Below are 19,140 nucleotides of genomic sequence, written 5' to 3'. Positions count from 1 at the left end.
ATTGCACTTCATAGCAACCCTAAAAGTCCAAGTAGAACTTTCTAATAGTACGTTCTTTACAGGCGCGGATTGTTATTAGGTCTTTTCTCCTTGGGAGCTACTGATGGGTTGAGTTGTAGACCTTTAGTTTAGCAGTTAGATGGTTGGTTGGTTGATTGAGCCAAGTGCTTCCAAGGCTGCCTCCTCAATACCATAGAAAACGTGATTAATGTTACTTTTCTTTCTTTTTTTTCATCCCTTTCTAAAAAAAATTAGGCATTTCAGTCGAACCATGGAGGAACTGGTTCATGACCTCGTCTCTGCCTTGGAGGAGAGCTCGGAGCAAGCTCGAGGTGGATTTGCAGAAACTGGAGACCATTCTCGGAGTTTATCATGTCCCCTGAAACGGCAGGCAAGAAAGAGGCGAGGGAGAAAGCGCAGGTCGTATAACGTTCATCACCCGTGGGAGACTGGCCACTGCTTAAGTGAAGGTTCTGATTCCAGTTTAGAAGAACCCAGCAAGGACTACAGAGAAAATCACAATAATAATAAAAAGGATCATAGTGACTCTGATGACCAAATGCTAGTGGCAAAGCGCAGGCCATCGTCAAACTTAAACAATAATGTTCGAGGGAAGAGACCACTGTGGCACGAGTCTGACCTTGCTGTGGACAACCTTGGGAACAGGACCCTGCGCCGGAGGAGGAAGGTCAAGCGCATGGCAGTCGATCTGCCACAGGACATCTCCAGCAAACGGACGATGACCCAGCCCCTGGAGGCTTGTAGAGATCAGGACATGGACGACAAGGCTTACCAGTATCCAGAGTATACCAAAAACAAAGTGAAGAAAAGGAGGTTGAAAATAATCAGACAAGGACCAAAAACCCAAGACGAAGGAGTAGTTTTAGAAAGTGAGGAGCTAAGCCAGACCAATAAGGACAAAATGGAATACGAAGAGCAGAAAGTGTCAGATGAGCTGATGAGCGAAAGGTGACTTTTAACATTCCATCAATATGAAAATGTTTGTCTTTAGTGATTGTGGTTGAGTGTGTTCTATGTTTTATGAATTTTTTTTGTTCTATTTAAAAAGAATTATAAATTACAATGATAGGGATATTACTGCTTATTTATAGGTTATATGTCCTTATAGTTATGATGTTTAGCATAAAACAAAATTACTTATGTGATTTATATAGTCTTTTGGTGCTGGTGTAGTGACTCAATTTTCAGCTACAGAGAGAAAGGGAATGGATTTTCAGTGAAGAATGTGCATTTGAATCACAGCATGTTTGTAGCACCTCAGATACAGCAGGTTCAACTCTAGCCGCTGTAATAAAGCAAGTAGTGTCACAGTACAGGGCGTCATGCAAGTTTTTTTGTTTTCTATTGCACTAAAAACAAAGACTTAAGTTTCCACTACATTGTAGGCCTTTTAAGCATACAATAGCATTCTGAAGAAGTCGGAAGTATTGTGAGAATCACTAAAATATGGTGGCACAGAGATAGTGAGCATGCCATATTGGAAATTGGCACACTGGTAGACTTGCTCTAGGCAGGCTTGCCACAAACCTTCAGTCTGTAAAAAAATGCAGTACCTGTGAAGCACAAAAAATGAGGTATGCCTGCGCTTAATTATTTCATTATCGAGCTTAAGCCTTCGGTCCTTTTTAAACTGTCAAGATTGATTAGCCCACTCTGATTCCTGAGAATAAAAATTGATGACCACCACTACGTGAGTGTAGCTTAGATATTTTCAAAAGCCCGCAGCTTCCTAGGATTTCTGATGATCACTTAAAATTTTAAGACCTAATTTCTAGTCTTAAACATCTAATCTCCTCATTCGAAAAGTAGAAGCAGCAGTGGCCTTTGGCCCAGTCTGCACATCTTGGGAAACAGGTCTGTCACAATAATTGTTTAATCCTACTCTGACAACAATGGAATATAAGTGACCATTTTTCTGTGATAGAGATGAGATGCTTGTAGGAACAGGGAAAGTTCAGACATTTTTCATTCTTTAAATGTGTCTTTAAAACCAAATGCAGAACCAAGTTCCAGGGAAAAAAAGTAAGTCATTAAAAATGGTCTGGATAAGTGAATTTTATTTTTAACTTTCTCATCATTGTTAATCTTAAAACAATTGTGAACTATAGATCTAGTAATTATTTTGGGGAGGTGTTTATCGATATGATTTCAGAGATATATTAAAAGTGCTTTTCCTTAGAAATGGTTGGCTAGTTTTTCTTCTAAAGTAAAAATTATTTGAAGTGAACATGTATATATTTATAGGTCTCAAGAAGTCTTAGAACAAGTTTGTTATGTCTGCGTTTAATCCCCCAAATTTGCCATCTTTATACCTGAGTGAGAATTATTTGTATGCCACTCTTGGACCACCCAGCCTGACCTAAAAGTAATCATGCAGAAGTGGAAAATAATTTACTTCATTCTGGATTATTTACATTTAAATTACCTGCTTTCTGGATTGATCGTATAAGCCCCTCTAGTATTTTGTTGTGTTTTGGTTGTTTTATTTTCCCCTCTATCTTTCTGTTGATCTTTTTCTTAGGACATCTTTCCAAGAAAGACGAGGTGCTGAAACTCTTTTGGGTCCCCAACCCCCCATGAAAAGAAATACTTGAGTAGCTATTAGCTATGTCCTGGCTACCCTGCAGCAAATAGCCTAGGCCCTAGTTTTCTAAGAGGGTGTTTTTACTCTTGACTACATTTTTTATAAATTGATGTTGTGTTTTTATGTCCTGTTGAGTCACCTGCAACTCATTGCGACCCTATGTACAACAGACCTAAAACCTGCTCTATCCATTGCCAACCTCACTGCCTCTGACACACCTACCCCTATTACCCCAGTCACTGAATCAGTCCACATCATAGAGGGTCTTTCTCTTCTGTGCTGTCCCACCACCCTCCGAAGCATGATGTCCCTTTCCAAGGACTGGTTTCTCCCTGCAACATGACCAAAATATGTCAGAGAAGCAGCCTAGTTTGGCCCTCTCTAGGATGAACCTGTTTGTTTTCTTAGTAGTCCATAGTATATTCAATACTCTTCTCCAGGACCACAGCTGAAAGGCATCAATTCTCTTTCTGTCCTCCCTAGTCATTGTCCAGCTCTCTGACACATAACAAGGGATTGCAAAGACCATGGCCTGTATCATTCTCACCTTAGTCTCCACAGTGACATCATTTCTCTTCAGTACTTTGGAGAGGTCCCTAATAACAGACTTTCCTATCACAATGCGTCTTTTCATTTCCTGGCTGCTGGTGCCAAGAGTGTTGATTGTGGAACCAAGCAAACTAAAGCTGTTAACAATCTCAGTCTCTTCACCATCAATCATGAAATAGTTTTTCTAAATATAAATTTATCTATTACAGGATTACAATTAATTTTACCTAAGAAATGACCCTTTGACCTTGGTTCCTGAGAAATAATCTTCAAAACAGTGGAATTCTATCTGTGATTAGTGTCTTTATTGTTAAGACCTCTGAAACAAAAAAACCCCAAATAAACCCTCTGGATCCTGCCTGAGGATGAGGTGATTCTAGGGTAGCACTGACCTGGATGGGAAGACCTTGACTTGGTGTCCGTCAGCCTAACATCAAGGAAAGAGGGCTTTTATCCCTTTTAGCTATGTATCTGTGTAATGAATCTTTGGACAAGGAAGCTTCGTGGGCATCCTGGTTGGTAGAAGACACTTACACATGTGGCTGTGTTGGGATGGGGCCTATAAATATTAGCAGCCCACTCAGTCCCCACCCTGTGCATTTCTTAATATTTACCCTTTTTGCGAGCACTATTCTATCTAAATTATGTAACTTGAGGAAATAGCAGACTCAGCAGATTAGAAGTGTGGACGGTTCCCAGGACCACTGGGTTAGGGTCAGCATCCTGAAGAGATAATGGGAAACCCACATTTGGAGGTGTGCCGTTTGAACTGGAGATCCGGCTCCCTTGAACAGATGGTGAGGGTCACCAGAAGGACTATACTACATGTGCCAGTCTTTACATTTGATAGCAGATTTGGAATTGGATTTCTCATACTCCTCATATTTTGTCATTTAAAAATCGGTGCATTACATTTAGCTGAAGATTTCGCCACATTTAAGATACTAAGTTTAAAAAACAGTTTGAGGAATTCTTAAGTGCCATATTCCCATATACTCTGTGCCCACTTGTTAATGTCTTATATCATAATAGTACGTTTATCACAATTAAAAAGCCAGTAACCCAAAACTCAGAAATATTGAGTTGGCAGCATCTCATAGCTGACCCTCCAGCTGGTTTTCCAAAGCTGCAAATCATGTGGAAGGAGCTTGCCCATCTCTCTCCTGTGGGGCTTCTGGTGGATTCAAACTGCCAGAGAGGCTCAGCCTTTGGGTTAGCAGTCACTGTGAACTAAGCCACCAGTGCTTCCCTCAAGAGGAATACCGTTCATTTCCATTTATTCTTTCCTGTTTGTTTCTTAGTTTATAGCACTCTGTATGGTATAGCCCACCAAGAGTCCACATGCATTGCTGTTGAGCCAATTCTGATTCATAGTTACCCTATACATCTTTATGAGAGGAGACTTCCCATCTTTTTCCCACAGAAAAAGTTAGTGGGTTTGAACTATTCATCATCTCATTTAACGACCTGATACTTTTTGTACTAAGTGATTGATGAAAATGAAGATTCTAGTAAGAAGAAAATACATGAGAGTTTTTAAGGAAGCTAACTCAAGTTTCTTTTGAGAACAGAGCTTTTAGAATATTCCTTGCAGCCAAGATATTTTTAGCTATAAAGATGTAACACTTCACATAAGTAATACTGCAATTAACACTAATAAGTGACAGTTCATATCAAATAGTTGCTTTTTAAAAAAAAATGTTAAATTTGACTTATTAGAATTTCTCTGGAAGTGTTTCTTTTGCACTCCTTCTTATATTAATCATAGTCCATTTTTACTCAAGAGTGACCATAATTTTAATTTCCTAGATTGTTGTTAACAATTTTTTTCTTCCTTGCCATGTATTAGGGTTGTGAATTTTTAAGTATTAGCATTTCTAGAATATTTGCAAATATGGCTATGAAAAGTGATTTCATCCCCAAGCACTTACATTTCACGTTTTGAAGAAAGGCTTAGCTTGCTTTTGATTGAGACCTTTTCCATTTTATTGAGCAGTGGTGTTCAAGGCTCAAGCTGAATTGCATGGCATAAGAAAGGAGCAGTGAGCATTTGATGAAAGCAGATAATAAAATGCATCAATTGTGTCAGTACCTCGTTGCAGTCACATCTGGTTTACTGTCAGGGTCCCATTAGATTCCTGTGGTTTTATGTGCCAAAAATAATATGCTGTGTAGTTAATGGAACCTGGATATTTGCAGTTTGATTAAAAAAAAAATCATCTTATTTTCTTTCAGATCTTTGTCAAGCTTAAAGTTCCATCCCTGAGCTGCCATGTCTCTTTAAAATTTTACGACTGAGAGATCAATTGTTCTTTTGATCTGTTTCTTTCTTTTTCCTTATTTACAGTGATTCCAGCAGTCTCAGCAGCACTGATGCTGGTTTGTTTACCAATGATGAGGGAAGACAAGGTACAGCAATGGTCTACATACTCTCTTTGGGAAAATGTCTTCATTTGTATTTGTGTTTATTACTAGTTATATTCTAAATTGATGACTGTACACATAAATCAACTAGGGTTTGGTACTGTATCTGATCTTTCACATATTATGAAAGCTGTCTTCTCTTCACATCTTAAAATAACTAAACCTGCTTACCGTCTCCAAATGCCAGTATATGGAGCTAATATTAAGGAAGGCTTATATTCCCTTTGAAAAACTTTACCTCCTTCTCTTAGTCTTTTCAGTTTGTTCCCTTTTTACAAGTTTGAAATACACTGGTTCTCATTCTCCACTTGACTCCAGAAGTATTTAAAATTGTTTAAACACTAGTAAAGGTGGATAGGCAAGTAATTTTCATTCAACTGTGACATTTATTCATCCTATCTAGCATTCATGTAATTAGACATTTTGCATAAATTCAGCATCATGTCTTACTTAAGTTTTAGATCTTTTCAAATTTTGAAATTTCTTGAGGCTTTTCCCACTTGAAATATTTTATAGCTGCTTTTTCTTTGAAAGGATATGAAAACCTTAGAGAGACTTAAATACTATTACCACAGATACCATCTTTCCTTTTGAGCACTATAAGTTTTAAGGGAAAAACAAACTATGCTTATTATTTGAATTATTAATAAATAGATGGTTTATTTTCTTTTACAAAATAATACTATAATTGGATCATGGTTTTTCATATTCTTTATCTTTTTTGTTTACTTATAAACTGTTTACCTGTTAGGTAAATAGGTACATAACTGGTTTTAAAACTATAGATGTTTTGAAAGTTCAGTAAACTTTACTGAAATAATGTTAGCATTTCAGTAGTGAATCTGACTGTATATTGATAATGTTGAGTATCTGAGTGATTCTTTAAATATAGATGTTTTATGCAAGATTATATTTTGAGAATATTCAAAAACTGTTGCATTTTGTTATGAAATAACTTGTAAACAGTTTGAAAGATAACCTTTTTGAAAAAATCCTTTTTGACAAGCCTTTGAAAAGTGTTGAATGATTTTGATTAGTAAGTTAGATTTCATTGTGAGTTTACTTTTTCCCCCCATTGTGAGTTTAGTTCACATTGCTATGTAATTTTTCCTGGATTTCATTGACTTTAATTTTTTTTCTTTAATAGCCAGAAATTATTTTTTAAGGAACAAAACTGGGGCTCTTAGAGTTAAAATAAATGTTTCTTTAGTGTTACAAAACACCAGGATTCTAATTAATCTACCTTTAGAGCCTTGGTTCTTAATTTTTATATTGATATAAAATATTGTATATTTTATATACAGTTGTACCTTTTGTATATCTTATATACAATTGTATATTTATTTAAAATATAAAATATTTATTGTTATTAATATTAATAGAAAATATTATTTGATCTTAATATTCTTAATATTACTATTTGATCTTCCTAGTACGAGTAAAATGAAAGTTTTTCAGTGGTATTTTTTCATCAACTTGGTTGTACTGTCACTTTTCATTTGAAATCAACTTTTTCAAAACTTTTTCTTAATGAACTTAATCAGATTAATTTCATTTAGTCACATCTGTTGCCAATTGTTTCCCCTTTTCCACTTCTTACAAATCATGAAATTAAGCTAATTATATACCATTATCAGCTGTGAAGAATGAGTCCCACAGTTTTTTGCCATCTAATTCCCAGCAGGAGATTGGAGTGGGTTTTTTGTTTTTTTGGGAGGTGTTGGAGGTTTTTTTTAATGTTGAAAGGGTAGCCACTTACATGGGTTTCCCGCCAATTATTATTGTTTTCACAGTTTAAAACTACGTCTACAGATTTCATTTTGGGTCTTGATGGTAGTGCTTGTCATACTGTTTAAAAAGTATTTCCGAAGTAAAGTTTTGGTATGGAATGAATGTGTAGGAGTTTCAGATAAAATTTAGGGTGCTAAATTAAATTTGAATTTCAGATATATAACAAGTAACTTTTAGTGCAAGTATTTGTAAGTAAAGTAAAAGTTCAAGTTTTATGTTAAAACAAATATTTAAAAATCTTTGGGGGGGGTTATTGTATTTGTATAGGTGACGATGAACAAAGTGACTGGTTCTACGAAAAGGAATCAGGTGGAGCCTGTGGTATCACTGGAGTCATTCCCTGGTGGGAAAAGGAAGATCCTACCGAGCTAGACAAAAATGTGCCAGATCCTGTCTTTGAAAGTATCTTAACTGGTTCCTTCCCCCTAATGTCGCATCCAGGCAGAAGAGGTCAGTAACGCTGCCTGTTAGATACAGTGGTTTTATGGTCTATCCAGAAGTATTCCTTGGAAGAGAGGCTAAAATGAAACCTAAGAGATCTAAACCCAAGTTGTCAGTGTGTTGGCCACTATGCTCTACTGCATTTATCATGGTTTCACATTATTAGCAATGTAGACAACGTTCTTGCTAGCCCCATTGAAGACATATTCAAATAGTTGAAATTGAATTGGGAGGAAAGAAAGATCCTATATAATAACCTGAGGTGTGGTGGCTTATTGATAAGGAGTCAAGAACATGGTTTGAATCCAACTGCTGCTCCACATGAGAAAGATGGGCAGTGTCCTCCTGTGCGATTTACTGCCTCTGAAAACCCTCTGGTGGGTTAGCTATGAGTCGGTTCCAAGTCAACAATATATAACACCACCACCATATAATAACCTCTTGCTTGAACAGTGGGTTGCAGAGAGCTGACTGCTTTAGAACCTAACTAGGCATTGCTTTGAGCTTTTGAGTGTGAGTTTTGCAATTCCCCTACTAATATTCATGTCATGTTTTCATCCCCTTCCACATACCTTTAATTCTATATTGATAGGGACTTCTTATATGCTCCAGTGATCGGAGACTCTTCTAAATTGAATACTTTGATTTTTCAGGTTTCCAAGCTAGACTCAGTCGTCTTCATGGGATGACTTCAAAGAATATGAAAAAATCTGGTGGGACCCCAACTTCAATGGTAGGCATGTTTTTTTTAAATGATTATTTAATTGTCGTGTTAGGAGTCGTTCCCACTTCTGTGGAATAAAAAGCCACATCCTCATCCTTTATTCCTTTTCTAATGTTGTACTTAAAAAAATCCATTTTTTTATAGGCTACAAACTGGACCAGTGAGATTCCCCTGTAAACCAAATCTTCTAATGCTAATAAATTAGTTACGTTTTGAACATCTGGGGAATGAAATTCAAGGGAACCTGGCTCCTGTCCTCTTCCCTGGAGGAATATCATTAAGTGAGAGCCCCTTTGATGAAAAGATGGGGCTGTTTTTGGTGGAGGACTGGTATTCTTCCATGTAGTCAGCAGTAAAGGAATAGGGAAGGCTTTCTAGGCATCTAGGTTGGCCCAGGGTGGATAGAAACGAGTATAAGTTTTACATTCTTTTCTCTTTGGATTTTCTTTTTTTTTTTCCAAAAAAAAATACAACTTTGAATCCATTTATGTAATGCCTTCTTTGCCAGAATACTGCCAAAAGTTAGAAAATGGAAAACTTTTCAGGTCTGATCTAAGTGTTCCTTAATGTTTATATTGTGACTGCTTAAAGCTTTAATTTTCATATATTTTATTGTATTTTAAAAATGTGATGCATTGACATTATTTGTTCATTTTGAAAAGAGTTTTATATAACAACATTATTTTAAATATTTGCGGTTTACTCAGGATATTTTAACAAGGGCTAAAATGAGTAAGTCAGATTGATAATCTCTATTAGAGTTCCTATTTTATTAGTTTTGCTTTCTACTTGGAAAACCTGCTCTGTATTCAAAACTCATTGTATTTATGGTATAGTTTTCATTGTGATAATTAAAAATATCTTACCCATAGTGACAACTAGTTTGCACTAGCAGAATCATTTACTATTACTTTTAAAATTATGTGCTGCTTGTGATAGCGGAAGTCAATCAAAATTATAATATTTGATTTTTATCTAAATGCAATCCTGTAAAATCTAGTGTTTTAACAAGGACTGTATGATTTTTTAATAATATTGTTGGATTTTAAAATAATAGCTGTTTACACATCACCTGAGAGGTAAACCATATGTGTCACTCTTAGTATCTGAGGTGTTGTGTTTATTTGCATAAACTTGTATCTCAGGAAAAAGGTAGAAAATGTAACATTTTATTGATAATACAGTTGGTTCCTATCTTCAGGACATTTGAGTTCATCAAAATGATTAGAAAGTTTAATGTTTTTCTTAAGTTCTAATAACTGATTTCAACAGTGTGATTTAATACTTGGACTTTTATATTGCTGTGTAGATTGTTAATTCAGCATTTAATGTCCAACTTAAATAGGATCATTGGAAAAGAAGCTTAAAAGTTGATGTTGCCTTTGCAAAAAGTTATTATAATATGAAAGATTTCAGATGTATTGAGTTGAAATATATGGCAGATGTTCATTTAGATTGCTTTTTGAGGGTGGAGAGATTAAAAAATGGTACAATGCAATTTTCACTCTTTACCATTGCATATTTAAATTTTTATTTTTTAAGTGTAGTAGGTTATTTTCTTCATTTAAATCCTGATTTGTGCTTGTTGATTGTAAGTAAGCATTTGTGTGCTGTTCTTTTGAGGGGCAATTCATGATTCTCCCCTTCCCCCTTTTCTTCATTACATAAATGCTTTTATTTTATTTTGGATAATGATGATCTTTTAGATATGAATAAGTCACTTTAAAACCTTGCCCTGTGAACTTTGCCTTACCAGTCATGAATCTAGATGAGTGCTATGTAGTTCTTGGTTCAGTTTTACCTATTTTTATTTTTGGTTCACTGCTTGCTTGAACATAGCTGGGATTTGTAGCCCATTTTCTAGGCTTATTGCAATCTCTCTGTGGTATTTTATAGAAGCTATTACAACTGATAGGTCTGCTTCATGGTGTCGATGATACATGGCTTACCCATACTAAACACTACCTTCCCTCTCTAAATTGTAAAAAGGTGATTAATTTTCACTTGATGGAGATACACTATATATGTATGTTTACTATGGATCTAGTATATTAGGCCATAAACAGTTTTCTGGGTTTTGTTTGTTTTTATTTTTTATTTTTTTTTTCAAAATTTTACCGAAGACAAGATCCTTTGGGTTTTTTCCCTTCATCTAAAACCTGGTTTTTGCTTGTTTGGGTTTTGAAGTACAATAATTTTTTCTTTAATAAAAATATCTGACTTAGACATGCAGGGTTCACATTTGTGCTGGTAGTTTTCTATTTATTATTATTATTATTCACACTCCCCATATTATATATAAAGATTGGGACTTCAAATTTATAGTTTTTCCGAGACAGTCATCTTTAAACAACACCTGTAACATCTGATAATAAGAAGGGAAATAAAAATTGTTTTATACTTTCTCATTGAAAAGCTAGAATACTTTTGCAAGGTTAGTTTCTCAACAAACACATGAAGCTACAACCCAGGAAACAGAATGGTAACAAAGTTGTGTATTAAACAGATGAGTGAGGACTAAGGAAAGATGGACAATCATTTACTGAAACATTAAAAGAGTAAAAAATTATGGAGGAAAAGTTTTCCGTTGGATTGCTTGACTTTATAGAAAGGCTGTTTGCTATGTAGAAATAGGACAGATTTTGATGCCAGAGTTTTGTGGTTTCCATATGCTGCTGCTTCTTTTGACTTGTAATTACAGTTCTGAGCTTCATTTCCCCCTCTTACCTCTAGGATTAAATAGAGACAGTGCATCCTTTCCCATGTGCATAGCAGTGGTGCCAGCACCATTTCTGGCACATAGTATATTTTAAATGTAGTTAAAGTTGTTACTATGGGAGCTCTGGTGGCCTAGTGACTAGAAGCTGTGCTGCCACCACCAGCAGCTGCTTTGCGGGAGAAGGAAGAGCAGTCTCCTCTTGTGCAATTGACAGCCTCTAAAAACTTGCCGGAGGGTCAGCTCTGGGTTAGTTCCTACTCGATGGTAGACAGCATTATTAGGGAGCTCTGGTGGCTCAGTGGTAAGGAATTGTCCTGCGTACCCAAAGGTACACGATTTGAATCCACAAGCTGCTCCCCTGGAGAAACATCAGGAGGAACATGGCCATTCTCCTCCTTAGTACTGCCAGTGAAAACCTGCTGGAGCGTCAGCTCTGGGTCTGTTCTGACTCGATACATAATAACAATAACATTATTAAGTGTATTGAATACAGTAGTCTTTATCTTAGAGGATATTAGTCATGGGAGTAAGTATAGAATTTTATACTTTAAGACTTTCTTCATCCAGTTTACCTTTATATTTAGTATTAGAGTGCCTTTTAGGTTTCTTTTATATCTTTTTTTTTTCAGCTCACCTCTGCATTTACCATGATCTGTATAGCATGCTTTTGAATGAATTTTAGATTAACATAATAACAATTATACAAAATTTCACAACTTTATTACAAACTGAAAATATGTTTTAACCTCCTTCTCTGAGGACTAGTCCTCCAGTCCTTATGGTATTCACTGGTAGATGAACACATACTACGTATACTATCTATGCTTTTCTGACTGATTTTTAGCATAGCATTCAGTTAATGTTTTCCAGAAGAGAGATGAGAGGTTTTTTTTTCTTTATTTTTGGTCCAAAATGATTTGGTTTTACCAAGTTTGATCACTGGTGGTGGTAAGGAGCTATGTTGCTATCCTAAATGCATATGATTTGAATCTACCACCTACTCTGCAAGATATTTCCTGTCTCTGAAAACCCACTGGACGGTCTGCTGTAGGTCAGTCCCAACTTGATGGTACATAACAACACCACCATCTCTGTATAAGCAGTGTACCTGTATATGTTTACCTGAGAAGTCAATATTGAGAGGAATTAATATTGCTGTCCTTCAGAGTGAGACACAAGTTTATTATAGGCCCCCTAACCAGTCACTCAATCATTGTTGAGTTAGAACCAACCCTTATCTGACTGCCCTGCAGATTTTTGGATTTGTAAATCATTCAGGATGAGACTGCCTATCTTTCATCTAAGTAAGTAACTGCTGGTGGCTTCGAACTGCTAGAGAAGTGCTTCCTTTGGTTTAGATGGTCAGTGCTCCTTGAGTTAAACCCCTAGAGCTTTAAAGAATTAAGTAAATGATGATTGAGTGGAAAATAGCATAAAGTTAGATACAACTAACCTCCACAAAGTATATCCTAGAATCATTGAATACTCAGGCCATGTGCCTATATTAACAAAATTCATTTATAAAATTTACTGAAGGATGATGCCAGAATCATTGTTTCAGGATGCAGTATTGAGTTATTTTAAAGCATTGTTGTTGTTGTTATATGCCTTCAAATCACCTGGACTCATAGTGACTCTGTGAATGATAGCTCTGAACCCTGCTCTGTTCTGAGCTAATCTAACCATTTTTAGCACACCTGCCCCCATTGTCCCAGTCACTGTGTCAATCTGTCTCATCCAGGGTCTTTTTCTCCTGCACTAACCCTCCACCCTTTCAAACATGTCTTCTATCCAAGGACTGGTACCTTCTGGCAGCATGCCCAAAGTATATCCTACCCCTTAACATTCTAGTTATTATTTTCTATATGTGAGGTGAAAGATTTCTATTATTTTTGTTTGTTTTTTAAATAGGTGTTATACATACTGTGCATTTACCATTCAAAGTCTGCCATTCATGAAATAAGAAATACCCAGTGTCAATCTAATACCTAATTTAAGTATTACTTGAGTAATTGTACCTAAATGTTAGAGAATTTTGTTCACAAGTTTTAGTTACAATATTGAGAATAAATTATCTCCAATATTTTATGTAGTTGTAATGAGAACAATTGTAATAACTGGAGAAGAGAGTTATTTAATAACAATAAATGAATCTGATGTAATTGACTTTTTACTTGTACATGTTTATATAGCTTAAATATATAGAAAAATGTTATTCATAGCACTTAAATCACAATATGTACATATTTTTTATATTCAGCTATAGCCATGAATTAAACAATGTATTACTCTGTGTCTTAGGCTCGTTCTATAAGTGAAAGAGACATAACATGGATATTTTCTTTTATAAAAACATAGACATTTAGAATTTTACCATTAGGATTTTGTTAATGATAATCATGTAATATAGTGATACATTTCTGTATTGCCCATCTTTCTCTGTTGAAAAAGTAAATAAAACATTTAATCTGATGTATACCCTATTAAAATTCAGCAGCCCTTAAAAGTGAAGTTTGGTTTAAATAAGAGAACAATCTTTTCTTTGCCAGTTGTCATGTTTCAACAAAGAGCTGTAGTCCTGAATATGCTCACCGGTCTATGTCAAGAAATATGGAAGACAACTACCAGTCTGCTGGCTTGAAGAGATCCCTATTTATTCCTATACCCCAAAAAGGTGATCCAAAAGAGTGAGGACATTATTGAACAGTGTCAGTAATATCACATACAATTAAAATCTTGTTGAAGATTATCCAAAAATGGCTAGAATAAAATATCAGAAGAGAATTGCCAGGAAGTCAGGCTGGATTTAGAAAGAGGCTGTGGCACCAGGAACATCACAGCTAATATCAGCTGCATCTTGACTAAAAACGGAGAGTATCAGAAGAAGGTCTATTTGTGCTTTATTGACTATGCAAGGCATTTGGCTGTGTGGATCATGACAAATTATCGCTAACACTGAGAAGAGTGAGAATCCTAGAACACATTATTGTATCGATGCCACACCTATACGTAGCTGTTGTACAAATAGAGCATAGAACACTGCATAATGATTTAAAAAATCAAGAAATGTATACATCATGGCTATATCCTTTCTTCATATTGATTCAGTCTTTATGCTAAACAGATCATTCGAGGGGCCGGACTTTATGAAGAAGAATGTGACATCAAGATTAGTAGAAAACAAAAAAAAAAAAAAGATTAGTAGAAAACAACAAAGTCTTATGCAGATGATACAATTTAACTTTCTGGAAGCAAGGAGGATTTGAGACTCTTTCTGCAAAAGAGCAAAGACTATATAGCCTTCAATATAGATTACATTTCAACATCCAGAAGACAAAATTTTTCACCAGTGGTCCAATAGGAGGTATCATGATAGATGTAGAAAAGATTGAAGTTGTCAGTTATTTTGTCTTGCCTGGATCCATAACCAACATGCTTGGTACCAGCAGTTTGGAGGTAGGAAGACATACAGCACTGGGAAGTCTGCAGTCAGGGACCTCTGTAGAGTACTGAAGAGCAGTCATGTCAGTTTAAAGACTAAGTTGTACTTCATTCACACCGTAGATTTTTCATTTACTTGCCATACACCTGAAAGTTGAATAATGACTAAGAATAGCAGAAGTTCTGATACTGAGTTCTGATACAGGAAGAGTACTGAATATCCTATGGACTATCAAAAGAACAAACAAGTATATCCTGGAGAAAGTGCAGTCAGGATGTCCCATGGAGGCAGGGATGCTGAGGCTTTGTCACATATTTTAAACATGTTGAGGGGGTCAGTCCTTTGAAAAGGACATCATGCCTGGAAAGGTGGGCAGTCAGTGGAAGAGAGGAAAGCCTCTCAAAAGGTGGATTGACACAGTGATGGTAGCATTAAGCTGAAGTTTCAGAAATGATGAGGATTTCACAGTATAGGACAGGGTCCAGATCCATTGTTCATAGGGTTGATACGAGTCATAGTCGATGGGACCTAGCAACAACAACAATCTAAGATGAGGGAGTTCTGATGGCCTAGTGGATATACAGTTGTGTTGTGAACCCCAGAACAAGTGATTCAAATCCACCTGTGTCTACATGGGAGAAAAATGGTCAGTCTCTGGGGAGTTAGCAAGTTAATAGATCCCCACTCGACAGCACATAACTACAATAGCAATCTTAAGATAAAAAGAAAAACATTTGATGGAAAACAAATAAAAATTATTGAATTCTAAAAGCACACACATCCTTTGTCCTTAACATTAGTGTCACAGTATACTATCTAGTGTGCAGTGTTGGTGTTAGGTGCCATGGAGTCAAATATGATTCATAGTGACCCTGTGAACAACAAATCTGAGCCCTGTCCTATCCTGTGCCATCCTCACAGTCTCTGACATACTGGAGCCTATTACTGCAGTCTCTGTGTCAATCCATCTTGTTGAAGGGCTTCCTCTTTCTAGCCACCCTGCCTCCTTTCTAAGCATGATGTTCCTTTCCAAGAAACAGCCTCTCCTAGCAATGTACCCAAAGTATAAGACATGAAATTTTATCATCTTTGCCTACAAGAAGCACTCTGGCTTTACGTTCTCCAAGTCATACCTGTTTGTTCTTTTGACAGTCCAAAGATATTCAGTACTCTTCTTCAACACTGTGACTCGAAGACATCAGTTCTTCTTCTGTCATCCTTTTTCACTGTCCAGATCTCAGATGCATAGCAAATGATTGAATGGAATTTAGTAATTGAATGTTTTTCATAATCCCTTTGAATTGATATTTGTGTATATTCATACAGCATTTTGGAATACTTTGTAGAACACAAAAGAATGTTTTTAGTATATTATGATCATGGCATCATGTATATTTTATTACTTTGTATGTTAATAACTTTTATTTTACAGTCAGCTTTAGATCTATATTTCATATAAAAATTGATTCTCTTAAAAATGAAAATAGATTTTATATCAAAATATTACTGACTAGTATTCTAATAAATATTTTTTTAATGAAAGACCTTTTTGATAGACTATATAAATGAAAGCAGTCAGTGCTCTCAAGATGGAACTGACTCACGGCTGATCCTCCAGTAATCTTTCAGAGAATATAACTTGTATGGACTGAGGCTCAATGTCAAGAAGACAAAAATTCTCACCACTGGACCAATCGGTAGCATCAGGATGGATGGCGAAGAGATTGAGATTGTTCACAGCTTCAGTTTGCTCGGCTCCACGGTCAACACTCTTGGCACCAGTAGCCAGGAAATCAAAAAACGTATTGCAATGGGAAAGTCTGCGGTTAGGGACCTCTCCAAAATATTCAAGAGCAACAGTGTCTCTCTGGAGACTAAGGTCCGCCTGATACAGGCCATGGTTTTTGCAATCACTTGTTATGCATCAGAGAGTTGGACAGTGACTAGGGAGGATAGAAGGAGAATTGACGCCTTTGAGCTGTGGTGCTGGAGAAGAGTATTGAATGTACCATGGACTGCCAAGAAAACAAACAGATTCATCGTAGAGAGGATTAAACCAGGCTGCTCCTTGGAGGCAAGGATTCTGGGGCTTCGTCTGACATACTTTGGACATGTTGTAAGGAGAGACAGGTCTTTAGAGAGGGACATCATGCTGGGTAGAGTAGAGGGACAGCGCAGGAGGGGAAGACCCTCTATGAGGTGGATTGATTCAGTGACTGGGGTACTCGGGATGGGTGTGTCAGAGGCAATGAGATTGGCACAGGATAGAGCACCGTTTAGGGCTGTTGTACATAGGGTTGCTATGAGTCGCAAACAACTCGATGGCACATGACAACAACAACAACGAGGAAACTTCCATCTTTCTCCTGCAGAGTAGCTGGTGGATTTTGAACCACGTGCCTTGACAGCAGAACTACTTACCCACTAGCCCACCAGTGTTTTTACTTGATGTTTAGAGTCATATAAACTTATCTGTATTTGAAAATATAAATAAAAGTTTCCATTAAATCTTATTAAACTATAAATGTTAATATTAATTTAAAAGTAGGAAATATATATTAAAAATGTGATAATGTACTTAAAATATATTCAGTAATTCATTCAGCAGATATTTGAATGTTTTCTTATTCTCTGTATTTAGTTTTTAAAACATTTAGGGCAAATTTTATAAAAAGTTGCTCAATTCTGGTTTTTTTAAATAGTACCCAAATTTGCTAGTATATAGCCACCCTAGTATATTAAATATGTCTATTTTTTGCTTCTCTTATATATTTAATACCAGAATTAGCTGGCTCACGTTCATTTGCTAATGTTTCTAAAATCAGAATAACAGAATGTGTTAATAATGATGAAAAATACTTAAAGTGATGTAATGTTATATGTAGAGACTTGAAACTAGAAGACATAATTTTGGGTTCATTTGTAAGTATTAACTTTAAAAAAATGTGCCTATGCTCTGCAAGAGCAATGTTGTTGAAAATCACTACCTAACTCGTGATTGCTGTGAAGCTGAACACTGTGACACTGATGTGTCAAATGCCAGAATGGTTACCGATGGTGGACAGTGTTTGGTTGTGCTCCCCGATGAAAACAAGCTTTGAAGCAGGAGTGCCATCCACTTCTGAAATTGCTTGCCTCCAGAAACCTATGAACTTGGAGAAATGATAAAAGTTATACAAGTGTTGAGGTCTTTCTTTCATAGGGTCACTATGAGTCTTCTACAACTCGACAGCTCCTAACAACAACAACAACACTATGTACCTGATACTTTTCTACCTGATTTTTATATATTTTAGCCCATTTCCTCTGAATAAACCTCTGTATGGAGTTTTGGTGGCCTGTGGCAAGGAGCTTTGCTGCAATCCCAACAGCACATAGTTTGAATTTACCAGCTGCTCCTTGGGAGAAAGATATACAGTTAACTCCTGTGAAATTTACTGTCTCTGAAAATCCACTGGAGGGTCACTTATGGGTCAGTTCTGACTCCATGGTACTCAACAGTGACAGTTATGTAGGTTAACATTTATAAATGAAGCATTCATTTTATTTATTTTTTCCTTTAATGAATCAAAATTAATGTAATCCAGAGGGTCCTTCACATTGGTACCATATGTTGTTGTTGTTGTTTGATGCCGTCGAGTCGTAGGCGACTCATAGCGACCCTATGAATGAACGGCCTGAGCACTGTTCATACATAGAGTTTCTGGAGGCAAGCCATTTTAGAAGTGGATGCCGCTCCTGCTTCCAGGCTTGATTATAGCTAACAATAAAAAAAATTAATTATCTTTGTAATATAGACTTCATTTCTGCTTTCAAAATACAATTAGATTTGTAAGTTATTTTTACATACCCACAAGTACTTTTTGTTATCTTGAATGGCAAATACAATCAAGGTGGGTGCCATAATCAACCTCATAACCGAAATATTTTGCTAATTCTTTCAGAGGGATCACTGGAACCCTACACCTCCATTCCTATTCTTCAAGTAGCTTATTATGTCTTGTTGATCTTCATATATTTGTAGCACCTCTTATGATTCTTAAGAGCCATATGATGCCGTTGTCTGCTTTGAATTATTTCACTTTAGTTTTTATAGGCATTGTTAGGCCTCCCGTTAGTTGACTTACTTTACTTTCTGTGCTTCATTGACTATGCAAAGGCTTTTGACTGTGTGGATCACAACAAGCTGTGGTTGACTCTGAGAAGAATGGGAATCCCAGAACATTTGATTGTGCTAATGTGAAACCTATGCTTGGACCAAGAGGCAGTGGTCAGAACAGAGCAAGGAGACACTACATGTTTCAAAATCAAGAAGGGTTCAGTCAGGGATGTATTCTGTCTTCATATCTGTATGCAGAACAGATCATCCGAGATGCTGGGCTGTACGAGGAGGAATATGGCATCAGGATTGGTGGAAGAGTCATCAACAACCTGAGTTATGCAGA

General features: G+C 36.3%; 1 protein-coding gene across 1 annotated transcript in view; it reads left to right on the top strand.

Annotated features, from left to right (window-relative positions):
* The window catches only part of GPATCH2 (G patch domain containing 2), a 259,862-nt gene that overhangs the window by 33,285 nt on the left and 207,437 nt on the right, over nt 1-19,140 (top strand). Inside the window, exons 2-5 of the mRNA XM_006890572.1 lie at nt 256-969; nt 5,502-5,563; nt 7,637-7,819; nt 8,464-8,543. Of these exons, the coding sequence (XP_006890634.1) occupies nt 256-969; nt 5,502-5,563; nt 7,637-7,819; nt 8,464-8,543 (1,039 nt within the window). The remainder of the gene's footprint in view (nt 1-255; nt 970-5,501; nt 5,564-7,636; nt 7,820-8,463; nt 8,544-19,140) is intronic.

This window comes from Elephantulus edwardii, unplaced genomic scaffold, assembly GCF_000299155.1.
Source record: "Elephantulus edwardii isolate Elephantulus edwardi_28Jun2011 unplaced genomic scaffold, EleEdw1.0 scaffold00090, whole genome shotgun sequence".
Classification (NCBI taxonomy): Eukaryota; Metazoa; Chordata; class Mammalia; order Macroscelidea; family Macroscelididae; genus Elephantulus; species Elephantulus edwardii.
This window is presented reverse-complemented; position numbering and strand designations above follow the sequence as displayed.